At 35.4% G+C, this 14,618-nt stretch overlaps 4 protein-coding genes across 4 annotated transcripts; 1 reads left to right on the top strand and 3 right to left on the bottom strand.

The window, feature by feature from the left end:
- Window positions 1-359: 359 nt before the first annotated feature.
- Window positions 360-2,252, bottom strand: gng8 (guanine nucleotide binding protein (G protein), gamma 8). The gene is made up of 3 exons (XM_056731355.1): window positions 2,117-2,252; window positions 936-1,048; window positions 360-722 (listed from the first exon to the last, which is right to left on the bottom strand). The coding sequence occupies exons 2-3, from the start codon at window positions 1,017-1,019 to the stop codon at window positions 594-596; spliced, it is 213 nt and encodes a 70-aa protein (XP_056587333.1). The 5' UTR covers window positions 1,020-1,048; window positions 2,117-2,252; the 3' UTR covers window positions 360-593.
- Window positions 2,253-4,211: 1,959 nt separating this feature from the next.
- On the bottom strand, window positions 4,212-4,799 carry LOC130407981 (syncollin-like). The gene has a single exon (XM_056731356.1). The coding sequence runs from the start codon at window positions 4,791-4,793 to the stop codon at window positions 4,392-4,394; it is 402 nt and encodes a 133-aa protein (XP_056587334.1). The 5' UTR covers window positions 4,794-4,799; the 3' UTR covers window positions 4,212-4,391.
- A 1,623-nt stretch (window positions 4,800-6,422) lies between these two features.
- Window positions 6,423-6,952, bottom strand: LOC130408348 (syncollin-like). The gene has a single exon (XM_056731839.1). The coding sequence runs from the start codon at window positions 6,938-6,940 to the stop codon at window positions 6,539-6,541; it is 402 nt and encodes a 133-aa protein (XP_056587817.1). The 5' UTR covers window positions 6,941-6,952; the 3' UTR covers window positions 6,423-6,538.
- A 1,461-nt stretch (window positions 6,953-8,413) lies between these two features.
- Window positions 8,414-14,561, top strand: rfc2 (replication factor C (activator 1) 2). Its single transcript, XM_056731395.1, has 11 exons — window positions 8,414-8,584; window positions 9,544-9,613; window positions 9,714-9,755; window positions 9,850-9,956; window positions 10,410-10,511; window positions 10,589-10,689; window positions 10,810-10,967; window positions 11,039-11,104; window positions 11,191-11,271; window positions 11,354-11,467; window positions 14,310-14,561. Exons 1-11 carry the CDS (start codon window positions 8,475-8,477, stop codon window positions 14,418-14,420), a joined length of 1,062 nt encoding a protein of 353 aa, XP_056587373.1. The 5' UTR covers window positions 8,414-8,474; the 3' UTR covers window positions 14,421-14,561.
- Window positions 14,562-14,618: the final 57 nt, after the last annotated feature.

The raw sequence follows: 14,618 nt of genomic DNA, 5'->3' as shown, positions 1-14,618 counted from the left end.
GATCCTACACAGGAAGTAAAGAGAGAACTAGAGCAAAGCACATGTAACTATGGAATGCAATGATAACACAAAGGGTAACTAAGAAAACTGATGAAAAACAAATTAATGTAATAAGTGACTACATGAAATAAAACGCATGAGTGAACAGACAAGTGCACCTGTAAACTCTGTAATAAATACATGAATAAATGGAACGTTTATTCTATATAATAAAATATAATTCTTAACAAAATGTTTGAGACTCAGTGCCTTAGATATATTTTAACTATTTCCGTTTCGTTGCTTTTTTATAAAATATTACAAAAATAACACAAATATTAAATTATGTTTAAAAGGTACAGCAAAAGGAATGACGCAGCTGCCTTGAGAAAATGTTTATTACACATTTTTTACACGTGGATAAGTAATTAAAAGAAAAATTAAAAAGAAAATAACTCTGAAGTACCAAGTTATGATAGATTACAACAGTTACATGACAGAGATAAGGAGACATTTTACACATTAAAGAACATTGTGTATAACGTTAGAGAAATATTTTGGCTTCAGGTGTTGAAATTATCCTAAAAAATAATACAATAAACCGCTATAAATAACTACAAAATAGTACAGAAAATCTTTTTCTCTCTGAAAGGGTTTTCTGAGGATGGTACAGGTGTCACCAGGGGGTCTTCTTTTGCATGGGTCTCACAGTAAGCCATCAGTTCGGCTGCTGCTTTAGATACCTGGGCATAGAAAAACATGCTGCCAACACTCCATATTTCAACAAATAAAAACTCATAAATTCATAAAACTTTATAATAACTTTCTATTTGTTAACGTAAGTCTTCAGCTTTTTCTATTGTAAGGTTCTAATGATCATTTTTCACTTTTATCAGTGCATTTTCAAATCAAAAGTTTTGTTTGGTAACATTTACTAAACTATTTAAGAGTCTTACCATTATTCTGTCTATATTAACCTCCAGCTTTAATTGTTCCACCGTCTTTCGCGCATCTGCAATCTTGGCCATGTTGTTAGACATTCTGCTCTCTTACAGTTACCAAATTAACCCTGCAGGAATACATCAAAACAAACCCCATGAGAGTCCAGCTAAATGCATCAGCTAGATAACATCTCAACATCAGTTGTACAGATGTCTGATGGTTTAGTTCCCTAAGAAGATAACGCTATTGGCTGCTCTAGGCTATTAAAGATATCTCTGTTGCAGAGTCGCAGTAATTGTTTTGTTGGGTCTCAGCTGGTTGTGTTTTGGATGAGCCTCTGTGGGGAGGTGAAACGGTGCAGTGCAGAAATCCTCCAGAGAGAATATAATCTGTTCGCTTTTTAATATAAAGTAATACTATGGGTTTGATGCTTTCATACACACCATATTCATATGTGATTTATCTTTCAAATATGCAGATTCACTTAAAAATGCTGAATGACAATGTTCTTTTGTTTGAGATGTTCTGATGTGCTGATACATCTAAATATTTGATTTTGTACATTTTTAAAGAGATAGTTCATCCAAAAATGTTGTCATCATTTACTCACCCTCTTGTCATTCCAAACATGTATGACTTTCTTTCTTCTCCAGAACACAAAGAGGATATTTTGTAGAATGTTGGTAACCAAACAACGGTGGTACCTATTCAATTCTATTATACTGACACAAAAGCATTGGAAGTCAACGGGTACATGCTGTTATGTGGTTACCAATTTTTTTTTAAATATCTTCTTTTGTGTTCTTCAGAAAATTATACAGGTTTGGAATGACAAGAGAGTGGATAAATGATGACAGAATTTTGTGTAAACTATCCCTTAAAGGTTGGATTATTTTTCATTGCTATAATACAATGGAAATCAATATTCTCATAGATTTTAATATGGTAATCTAAGCACCACCCAATTTTTTAAAGAAGTAGTTATAAATGGAAACATAACAATGTATACCAATAATAAAAAAAAAGATTTATTACTGTAACCAAAAACGCATTCTGCTTTAAAAATCTACAAACGTTGTTAAATTGTATTATCTCTAAATTTAGATGCATGCTTGTGTTTAATATTTATAGAACATTTTATCATATTTATAATTTATAGATTAATTAACATAAGTATAAGGATATAAGTTCTTACCTCAGTTAATGGAATTTTATCCAGAATGCAGTAAAACTGTTTTGTTATCGCTGATTGTTTGTTAAACACATCACAACCTGCAGGACTGAATGATGAGAAAGTTAAGAGTGAGGAGAGGAGAGATAGGAGAGGATGCTGCCTCCTCTCATAATTAGATGTCATTCCTGCCCCATGATGGGCTGAAGAGGCAAGTCACAGGCATCATGGGGTGTGACCTTCTCCTCATTGTATCTCAGTCATCCGTAAAAGCGCATGAGTGATACCTGCCATCACAATGTGCAGCATTGCGCCTTTATCTTCGATGGAAAAAAATGCCTCTTCAATAACAGGATGAATCATAAAGAAATTACAGATCTTCGAAGAGTAAAATTAGAGTAAAGAGTAAAATTACTTAAAATGACTCATTTAAAGTATCTATTTTAGATCATTTGGGTTGTGTTTAAAATCACAATAGACAAGTCAAGTTTTCTGTGCCATTCTTCAGCAACAACAACAAAACAGTTACCAACTATCCAATCTGTGATGAATTTATGTGTTCCTCCATGGACATTTACATAGACAGTTGTTGCATTTCAACAATTATTTCTGTACTTTTTTTGTTAAAAATAAATATTTGGACACCACATTCCCTCCTGATGTGAATCTGATTCAGAGGACTCTAGCACAACGAGAGAGAGGTTAAGTCTATAGCTTTTATCATTAACACCTGCGTAAAGACCAGTTGTTAAGCTCACTGCAGGTGGCTCTGAGCTCTTCTCCAGGGGTTTAATGTCAACCGGCTCATTAGCTGCTGTTTCAGACATGATTTATTGATTTACAGTTTAGTGGGGATTTGAGAAATCTATCTAAAATGCAACCCTGAAGTAGGTGCAAAAATAGAATAAAAAGCTCGGGGGTATAAGTATTTAAACATTGGAGAGAGGAAGAGAGAAAGACATAACACAACATAACAAAAGACAGAACAAAACACTGACACAACACACAAATTGACACTATATGACTTCATCCTGTCACACTCACTGAGAACTTTCATCAATACTTTGTTCTTTTTCTCTTTATAGTGATATGTACTTAATATATAGATACTTATATAATTTTATTTTTATCTTGATCTGTATTTGTTCAGAATTTTATATTTAATTGTCCATTGCTTTGGCAATGTAACATTTGTTTCATCATGCTAATAAAGCTTATGTGAATCTTAAATCTTGAGAGATCTTTTGGTATGAGGTCACACTGTTAGGGTTAAAAAGTTTAATACTAAGAAGATACAGCTATTTAACTGCCAGAATCTTGCATAACATGAAAAATGTGCTTATATTTTTGATCCTTTTGATTGTCAGGTTTTAAAACTTGAATCTGAGTTGCAGAAGACATCTGTATTTTCATTGTCAATAATCTAATCAATGTTAATATACTCTACCATTCAAAAGTTTAGCGTCACTTCTCTAACATGCTTTTTGTGAGCTAAAATATCTTCAATTTAATCTATGTTATTTCCCTATAAATGAGGAAAAGGTAGCTACAAGCAACCTAGGGTCCTTGATAGAACCTTGATAAAATGTCAAGTGAACATTTTACATTATAATTCCCATATTTTCTTTTGTGTTATTCAATAGTTTTCATGAGTTTCTTTGATATGAGATACTATAATTAAAAATGTGAGGAAAAATTGTAAAGGTCCAGTGTATGAAATGTAGTGTCATCTAGCAGTGAGGTTGCGAATTGCAGAGCATCAGCTCGCCCCTCCCATTTGAATGCACTACGATGGCAGACACAGAACTAAGTTGTCAAAATCTTTTGGCTTCTTTGCTGAAGGAGATAATGTATTTGAAAAACACACTCTGTAGAGCAGTTTGTCCATTTGCGGCTACTGTAGAAACCCGCGGTGTGTAGATAGAAATAGCTCATTCTAAGGTAATTAAAACATGACGCTTCATTTTGTGAGGACACTATACAACTCTGAACACATAGTTATGTATATTATATTGCATTTCTGTCGATGTAGATCCTCCAAAAAATTACACACTGGACCTTTAATACTGAGTGAGTGAATGAGCCTTTTGAATGGTTGTGTAATAAAATAAAAACAACAGAGAGTTACTGCATCACTTTCTTGAAACAGCATTTGATTTAATTCAATTTCAGATGTTGAACAGAATCATAGCACTTGTAATCGAACATCCGAAAACATGCATGTACCAGGGTAAACTCTTCTCTTGTTCTATTAACATTAAATGTTAAAGTTCAACGGGCTTCTGTCTATAGCCTTGTTTCACATCTGGCATATGCAGTAGTATCCTGAGATGGAATCGTTCCAGTCGCCAAACAGGCCATCATTCTCTTCCTTGAGGTGGTACACTATCCCAGCAGAAAACGTCTTCTTGGAACCCTGCTTCTTGCTTTGAGACCACACTGTCAGGCTGCAGGACTTTGCCACCACAAGAGAAGAGATACGGTTGTCCCATTCCCACGTCAAGATGGGATAGTCTTCACCAGGATAGACATCCAAAATGTTGCCATAGCAGCTCATGTCATAGTAATAGCTGCTGTGTTGAAACATTTGTGCACAGAGCTTGTTTCCACTAGCATCCTGCAGTCCGTCTGGTTCAGGGCACTGTGCATTCAGCCCTTCAAAGCACAGAGCAGCAATGAGAACAGCAATGAACGCCTTCATGTTTTCAGTGTGTTGAGTGAAATGGGGTCATTTGACCGAACTTATAGCTGCTACTCATGTGACTTGTGTGAGAAACCTCAGGTTAACCAACATGTGCTCTGAAGGCCAATGTGAAAAAAACAAAAAAACACCCTAAGCTTGTTATTCGCCTTCGATCAGACTTGACCTGTTCCTTTATCCCATACCTAATCATGTTGAAAACATAATTCAATAAAGCAAAATATACTTTTTAGATTTAACTGGAGGGGGCAGCCGTCATGGCATGGCACCAGAAATGCTAAAAAACTAATTTTCTCTTAACTTAATAAAAATACTAATTGGAAAAAAAACGAATTGACAGTTTTTTTATTAACTTTATACCCTTTATACACATCTCCCTCTGGAAGAAGTAACTTTAGTGTATGACATTTTGGAAGAAAAATACAGCTTTTATTAGTTTAAAAGTGATCAAAGTACTATTTAATCAAATGTGAATAAATTTAAAATTGTTTTGTGACATAAGGTAAAACGGCCAGTCTCAACAATGGTCTGTAGGCCCATGTCCGGGATACATTAATAAGTAAAAATGTTACACTTTTATTCATTGAAATTGTAAGCAGATACTCTATACTGTAGAATATGTACTAAGCGGTGAAACTCTGTCAATAACTAAACCAAAAATTGTAAAACCGATTACATTTAAATATGACACATTTAGTAAGTCATTAATTCATAGATACAGCATATCTGCCAACAATGAAGAACAATTTATAGTATTCACAGCAGACTACATTTGGATACATTATATTACCTAACTTCCCAAAAGTTTAAATTTTAGACAAAAATAGTTTTGTCAGTTTAAGAATAGGCCCATGAAATGTCATCTGAATATAATAGAATTCAAAATCTTTAAACTTTTAAACCATAAAGTCTAAATTTGTTTCTGTAGCCGTGCCAACATTAAAATGATCTTGTAAAATATGTAACAATTGTCTTCTCTTCAACCATGTTTTTGTATAGTATATTTTATATTATCACATTTACATTTATGCATTTGGCAGCCGCTTTTATCCAAAGCGATTTTATAGCGATTATCCTATACATTTGTTTTTAAGTATATGCAGTCGCCTGGAATTAGATCCCACGTCCTCGGCTACAAGAAAGCCATTATCAAAACGTTATTTCTCTTGTAAACCATGTTATGCATGTGTGATCCGTGTGCGGAAACTGTATGTTTGTTAAAAATGTTTCATTGTTGTTTTTAACATGATATGACAAGGCTTAAATTTGTCTCTTACATGCAAACCATTAAAAAAGATTTGTATTTTTTCTCATGGACTTGCAATACCTTGGATTGGACTATTGTTGCTACATTGTTTTCGCAGTTGACATAGAATTAAAACACAGAAAGTGAATTAAAGATGCCAAACCCTGATTAAAGCTTTCTTAGCCACAATGTGCACACAAATTACCTGCAAGGTTTACATTACGCAAGCAGCAATATTTTTAATTTATTTTTTTGCATTTTTTCCTGAACATTCATGAATGTGATCGCCTGCAGAGATACTTGCTGTTTAATTCACTTGCAGATGAACTTAAAATATCACAGACAGATGCCACCATAAAAAAATGCTTGTGTACTAAATAAAGGTCTATTGAGATGTTTTAATTGAACATTCGAAAACAAGTTTACCAGGGTTTACAGATTTTCTTATTTCATTAACATCATTTCATAAGTTAATTATGTCTTGGCTATCTGGTTTGTTTCACACCCTGCATATGCAGTAGTATCCTGAGATGGAATCGTTCCAGTCGCCAAACAGGCCATCCTTCACGTCCTTAAGGTGGTACGCGATCCCAGCAGAAAACGTCTTCTTGGAACCCTGCTTCTTGCTTCGAGACCACACTGTCAGGCTGCAGGACTTGGCCACCACAAGAGAAGAGATACGGTTGTCCCATTCCCATGTCAAGATGGGATAGTCTTCACCAGGATAGACATCCAGGACTTTGCCTTGACAGCTCTGGTCGTAGTAATAGCTGCTGTGTTGAAACATTTGTGCACAGAGTTTGTTTCCACTAGCATCCTGCAGTGCGTCTGGTTCAGGGCACTGTGCATTCAGCCCTTCAAAGCACAGAGCAGCAATGAGAACAGCAATGAACGCCTTCATGTTTTTCAGTATGTTGAGTGAATTTGGATCACTTGACCGAACTTATATACACAGAGCTGCTTCTCCCATGTGTGAGAAACGTTGAGTTTGCCAACAGATGTTCTGAAGGTTGAAAAGTTCAAACAATGTAGCCTAACACATCAGATGGATAACATGTTCTAATTCAAATTGCATGTGAGAAGTTAGACAGAGTTGTTTTTGTCCATCGTGGACAACTCGATCTATCATTCGAAAAACGATCAACTATTTTTTAACAATATTTTATTCCTTTTTTTATGTTTGTATAATCTTCTACCTTTATACAGTCACATAGCCTTCATTTACATTGGAAAAAATATACACAGCAAAATTAAACCAACCAAATCTTTGCAAAAGAGAGCAAGATATTTGAAGACCACCATTCTTTTTAAGATGAGAAAATGGGTCGCTCGCTTTGGCACATCTTGTAAACCTCCGGTTTGCAAGCAGATGCTCTGAAGATTGGAAATTAAATATATTTGCCCATACAATTGAAATAAGGCTAAAATTGCATTCTTTTAATTTAATTTAATTTGATAAAATTAACAGTAAAGAGGTTTATACAGGGACCTCTTGTGGATAGATCAAAAACAATGTTGTGACAATAGCTTTAGATTAGATTAGATTCAACTTTATTGTCATTACACATATACAAGTACAGTGTAACGAAATGTAGTTTAGGTCTAACCAGAAGTGCAATTAGCAAGTGCAGGATATACAGTGTGAATAAATACAGAATACAATATTAGGAAAATACTATACAATACTATACTTTATATTATAAAACAAAGAGATTGTTTATGTGCATTTTTATTTAGAAAATATGTGTCCCTGGATGACAAAACCAGTCCTATGGGCAATTTTTCGAAATTTATCTGAAAGCTGAAGAAATATCCTTTCTGTTGATATATAGTTTGTTAGGATAGGACACTATTTTTGGCGGAACAACAAGCTGGAATTCGAGGGTGCAAAAAAAGATTAATATTGAGAAAATCGCCTTTGAAGTTGTTTATATGAAGCACTGTTGCATGCCACCCACTCCCAAAAATAAAAGTTTGTATATATTCAAGGTAGGAAATTTATAAAGTACCATTATGGAACATGATCTTTACTTATTATCCTAATGATTTTTGGCCAAAACTTAAATTTTTACCCATACAATGTATTTTTGGCGATTACTTATAATGTTCCGATGCTACTTAAGACTGGTTCGTGGTCCAGGGTCACATATTGGCTTACAAACAGATGCTCAGAAGTTTCAACTGAAGCTGTTTCGGTTGAAAATATAACACAACACATTTGACCTAACCACAAAACATATTTCACCCCTTACAACAACGAGTTATGGTTCTATTAGTAAAAGTTTAATCATTTGTTTGTTTATGTATTTCAATAAATCAACCTCGTGAGGGAAAGAACCCACACAGGCACCACGCGCTCCAGTTGACGGACGTGACATCATTTCCGCTTGTGTTTGTTCCTGTCGTGGCGGGAATACGCGATACAATCCGACGACATGGATGTTGAGATGAAAGAGACAGAAAGTGTTCAATGTCAAGTCGACGCGCCGTCTAAAAAAGAGGATAATGCACCTAAATCATCGACGACTGCTTATGAACTACCATGGTACTGTTTGTAGCTATTTTAGTAGCATTGTCGTAGCATATAACGTTAACGTGAATCTAATGGCGATAAACTTAGTGTCTGTTTGAAATGCTAGTAACCACCAAACTCTACAGCCTTTTCTGAAGTACATACGCGTTTATATGTCGGATTTATTGTATAAAAATCCCCATAGCAACTCCATCATTTTTGAGCCGCAAACATAGCGGCAGGATCCGCTGGACTAACCATAACGTGCTTGGACAAACATTGTAATGTATTACAATAGATTAAGTTACGTTATATTGGGATTCAAGGTTGTATTTGTCACACACAATTATACAGAATATAATATTTATACAGAATATAATAAGCAGTGAAATGTGAGTCAGGTCCGCCCAATGGACAGTGCGATTATATGTACACACACAAGAATATACATAAATATAGTAATAAAGAAAAAATAAAAGAATGAAGTTTAAGATGTACAATAAAATAAAATAAAAAGTGCAAGACAGTATGTTGTTGACTAATAAATAATATAATAATATAGGCACGAATGTACAAGAATGTGTAAACGGGTTGTATGGGGTATATACACACATAGCAGCAATACGGATGATGGAGAAAAGTGAAAATCCTACTGATTATTAGTGGAGTCATGTTGATGTTATGAGACCGAAAGTTAAGAAGTCTGATGTCCTGGGGGAAGAAGCTTCTCCTAAGTCTCTCAGTTTTTGCCATCCTGCTCCGAAAGCGCTTGCCAGATGGCAGTAAAATGAAGAGACGGTTACCAGGGTGATTTGAGTCTATGATGACTTTAGCAGCTCTGCTTGATTTAGCTATTAATGGAAACCATTACAACGTGTATAGTTTATGTAACATAAATAGCAATATTCATTCAACATGTTCATTAGTTTCTTATTAGATTTGACTATTTTCAGTCGATCAACATTATTGTTTCGAATGTGTTTTTATGTTAGGGTTGAAAAATACAGACCTCTAAAGTTGAATGAAATTGTCGGGAACGAGGAAACTGTCAGCAGACTGGAGGTAAGTAGAGCACCAATAGAACAACCTGCTTCTCACATTTGTCTGCACAGATTTCTGGAAATACTGACACATTTCCTGTTGTGCCTCATTTTCGTTGCAGGTGTTCGCAAGAGAAGGAAATGTGCCCAACATCATCATTGCTGTAAGATCAAAACACTATTTCAAAAGCAGGAACCATCTGATTGCCACGCTAATGTGTCCTTGTGAATTAAAACAATGATGACATTTGATTTTAGGGTCCTCCTGGTACTGGAAAAACTACCAGCATTTTGTGTCTGGCTAGAGCTCTTCTTGGTCCATCCATGAAAGATGCTGTGCTGGAGCTGAATGCCTCCAACGACCGGTAAGAGCTTTTGTTTTATGACACTCTCTCTCAAGGCTAGTCCCAGAACAAAATGAATATTTGAGCAGTCTTAACTGTAAATGACTCGCCTTAAAACACCCTAAAGTATGTCAGCATCCTTGTTTTTTCTCAAGATTCACACATTTTTATAAAAGTAATATCCTAATTTAACTAAGGGTTCGTCCGGTCTTAAGCTTAGCCCTGTCTGTAGAACCAGGCCTAAGTGTATGATTTCAGTGCTACTGTCTTCAAGATGAATTGCAAGAATAATGACTTTAGTCTGATATTGGTGATTTATACAAACCGAGGGCTTGGTGGAAAACTTGCAGTGATCTCTGCATGTTAGATGGCCATAAATTCAAAACAAAAATACATCACATGATAAAAGCACCGATTTATAGGTTGAATTTAACACCTCGGAGTCTGATGTCATTTTTTTGGTCATAATTTCAGAGGAATAGATGTCGTGAGAAACAAGATCAAAATGTTCGCACAACAAAAGGTCACGTTACCAAAAGGTCGCCACAAGATTATCATTTTGGATGAAGCTGACAGGTAAAGAGTTGTTCAAATAGTAATGAAAACATTTCTATAAAAATACTTACGTGCATGCCATTTTATTTTTAAATCAGTATGACAGATGGGGCTCAGCAGGCTCTGAGAAGAACCATGGAGATATATTCTAAAACCACACGCTTTGCCCTGGCCTGCAATGCATCAGATAAGATCATCGGTTGGTTATCATTTGCATCTGGTTATCTTGCACCAAATGAGTTAAAGCATTGTGCTAAGCTAGATCCCAGCACAGATATTATTAAAGGCTTACACTTATTCGGTTTATTTTGGTTTGCAGAGCCCATTCAGTCCCGCTGTGCGGTGCTGCGTTACAGCAAACTGAGAGACGAGCAGATCATGATGCGTCTGATGGAGGTGGTAGAAAAGGAGAACTTGCATGTCACCAATGATGGCCTTGAAGCCATCATCTTCACTGCTCAGGGGGACATGAGACAGGTCAGTCTGATCATTGTTATCTTCTGTGTAACGGATGATTATACTCAACTATCTTGTCTTTGGGTCTTTAGGCTCTGAATAATTTGCAGTCAACAAATTCTGGATTTGGCTACATCAACAGTGAAAATGTTTTCAAGGTAACTGTGGATATTTCTTAAACTCATCATTTACATTGATCTATAAAAATGCATCTTGTGATTTACAACGAGCATTGCTTGTGTAGGTGTGTGATGAGCCTCATCCTCTGCTGGTTAAGAGTATGCTGGAACACTGTGTCAATGCTAACATTGATGAAGCCTATAAGGTAAAATAAAACACCTCCCTTATGCAGCATGAGTGTGATTATCAATCAAACTGGGTAAAGAGGATGCTGCATCTTTCTACAGGTAATTGAACAGCTTTGGTTGCTAGGATACTCACCAGAGGACATAATCGGAAACATCTTTAGAGTTTGTAAGACCTTACAGATGCCCGAATATTTAAAGCTGGAATATATAAAGGTATGTATGTTGTAGTGTATCTTTACTTCCAGTGAAAGGTTTGAACACATCTACTGACTATTTTCTGTTCTAATATATGAACAACAGTCATTAAAACTAATAAATAACAAATGAAAGTATCATAATTATACTGTTACCAAAAATAAAAAACACATCAAAATTTCTTACATTAGTCGTTGCATTTGGTAATTGTAGCTTTACAAACAACCATACTCTAAATCACAATGTCCTTGGATACTATTTAAAAATCTGTTTGGTCCAACTCCTCCAACATTAATAGATGGGCTCTATTTGCATTTTGGTATTAGTCTTTTTACCAAAGGTGTAAACCCATTTAATGAACTGGCGCCCCCACATACTGTACATTGAGGATAGATAAGATAATGTGTCAAATAAGTTATATTTATAAACTATAAAGAAGCAAAAATACCTGTATATGACACATTGATCTCAAGAGTTCAGATTATAAATGTCACAACCCTGCTGATAAAAACAAAAGAAACCATCACAGAAATTAATACCATTGTGAACCATTAGATTTTTGCATTAAAACCATAACAAAATTGTATTGTTTTGGGCTTTATTCCAAAGGGATTAATCTGTCAGATATGAGAACTATGTGCGTTTCATGATTTTAACACGAGCAAGAGTTAATTCGCAGTTTATAATACATCTTTAATAATTGTCAAAGGCTTTAAACAGCCGTCCAAGTTCAGAAATACATGAAAAGGCACTCTATTTACACGCCACTGCCTTCACGCACACTCTAAACTCTTCAGTAGAGAGAGAGAGACTTGTGATTATTCTAAAATTAGAGTCTGAACGACAAACATGCCTACATGATCTACCTATTTCTTAAGATGATGTATAGGTAATTGCTGCTGGTTCCTGAGTGGATGTTTGACTACTTTGTAGATATTAAGGTTTTGTGAGCAGTCTAAAATTGCACTGTGTAGGACCTACATTGAGTCTGCGCGGCTGCTCATGCGCGTAGCTCCGGGCGGAACATTGCCCTCCGTCAATTTGCAAACGCTTTCCTCCGTGCATTTGCAATCGAGTTCCAAAGATTGGGGTTTCGAGGAATCGTCACATCTTACCTGCATGACCTCTGCGCCCCCCGGTTGAGAACATCTGTTCTACACCATTTATACAGATAAATCTAAGTGCATGTATAAAATCAGAAGTCATATCAGTTAATGTTAGTTACTTCACAATGAACTAACATGAATAATTGTATTCACATTAACAAACATTTTATACATGTGAAAAGTGTTACTAAACCTTTGATTAATAGCGAACAGCTTTAGTTTGTCTATCAAAAATACAAAATTAAGAGTATATAGACATGTTTCCATCCAATGATGCGAATAAAGTGTATGCGCAAAACTGGAATATTGCATAAAACATTTGCAAATAAAGCACAGTTTCCATCCAACAAGTCAAAGAGAACAAAACCATCTCTTCCTGGTAAACTGGCACCAAATATCAAAAAGCAAAAAGGAAGTTGCTGCGTTAGAACTGTGGACCTTTTGTAGTGTATGATCAATTACTTGTGTCTCGGAGCACGTAGACGAATCAACATGAGCGCAATCATGTCATCTTGCTTTCGGATGTTTTCCATCAAGATGGTCCTTACTTCTTTGTCATATATGACATTTCACAATGTTCGGACCTCCTAATCCACCCAAACAAATCTGTCACTTTCCGCCATTTTTGTTATCATGTGATGTGATACAAGACTTTTTTGCATGCTGGAATTTATTTTGTAAATGCATTTGATCAGTTGTGCGCATAATTTTTTAATGCGCATTTTCAAAATGTATGCGCATATTGCCGTTTCCATCCAGTGTTTTTATTATGTGATAGTCCAAAATACGCATTAAAATAGGTGGATGGAAATGTAACTAATGACATTGGTAACGCCTGTTTCACACAAACTGTGTGCAGTGGGTATGCAGTGGGTATTTTTATACGTTCCCATGTTAACGGATGATATCATTCACACAGCAGATGCAGTGCGTCAGTGCAGCGATCGTTAATGCATCATGTCTATTTTTGCTGTACAGCACGGACTGATTTAAAGTGATACACAAAATGAACACAAATTGACACAAAAATGCAGTAATTCCACAATACATTCATATAAAGTTTACTAACATTTTTAAAATGTATGTTATTTGTTAAAAAAAGCAACATAAGTTAATTAAAATGTTGTGTAGCATGAGGAAGGTTCTTCTATGCAGACAAGCAGGTGGTCCAGAAAGTACAAGACGGCAGCGCGATGGCTGACACTCAGCTTATTATTGAGGTAGAGAATACAAAGTGATTTATGACCCCCTAGTTTTTATAAAGACCTGAATGCTAAAGAAAAGGCATGAGTGGCAGTTTCATCAGCCACTAGAAGGGATGGTTAGTCATTATGAAACTCTTTTAATAGGCTATCTGTGTTGTCCTACACTAAATTCAAAGTCATGTTTTTAATCTGGATACACCATAGAAGTGTATGATGGATGCTGTTATATATCTATCAATCACTCGCACTAAACATAAAACTGAAAATCACAATGATGAATATAGCTGTAGAAAGGTTCAATAAAAAGAAGGAAGGAGACGGGAACTTTAAGACATTTAAACATTTAATAAAGTAAATCATACAGAAGACGTAGACTGCTAGCGCGCTACAAACGTAGTATGTGGGAAAGCACAATGATAAAAAGACAGATCAGTACTGTATACATCTTGATCTACACACCGCATACCTGCTGCACACAGAGTATATGTAAATAGGGCGTACCTTTGTTTTAATCATTCTAAAAATATCTACTCATTAATGATTGTCCAGGAGATCGGGTATACTCATATGAAGGTGGCAGAAGGGGTGAACTCTCTATTACAGATGGCTGGACTGTTGGGTCGACTTTGCAGCAAGACTGCGACACCAGATGCAAGCTAAAGGCCAATGTGACCGACCAAACAATAACTAGTCCTCATTGTTCTTAATGTACTTTTATATAAAATAAAAAATATATTGTTGTAAAAAAGTTACAATCTGCAATAAAAATTAATAAAAAATACTTCAAATGTTTGAGAAGGATTTATTTTCCTTTATGTCCACATTCACTTGCAGCATATGTTATAAAACCCAATTTTA

The sequence above is a fragment of the Triplophysa dalaica genome, chromosome 19, assembly GCF_015846415.1.
Source record: "Triplophysa dalaica isolate WHDGS20190420 chromosome 19, ASM1584641v1, whole genome shotgun sequence".
NCBI classification, from domain to species: domain Eukaryota; kingdom Metazoa; phylum Chordata; class Actinopteri; order Cypriniformes; family Nemacheilidae; genus Triplophysa; species Triplophysa dalaica.
This window is presented reverse-complemented; position numbering and strand designations above follow the sequence as displayed.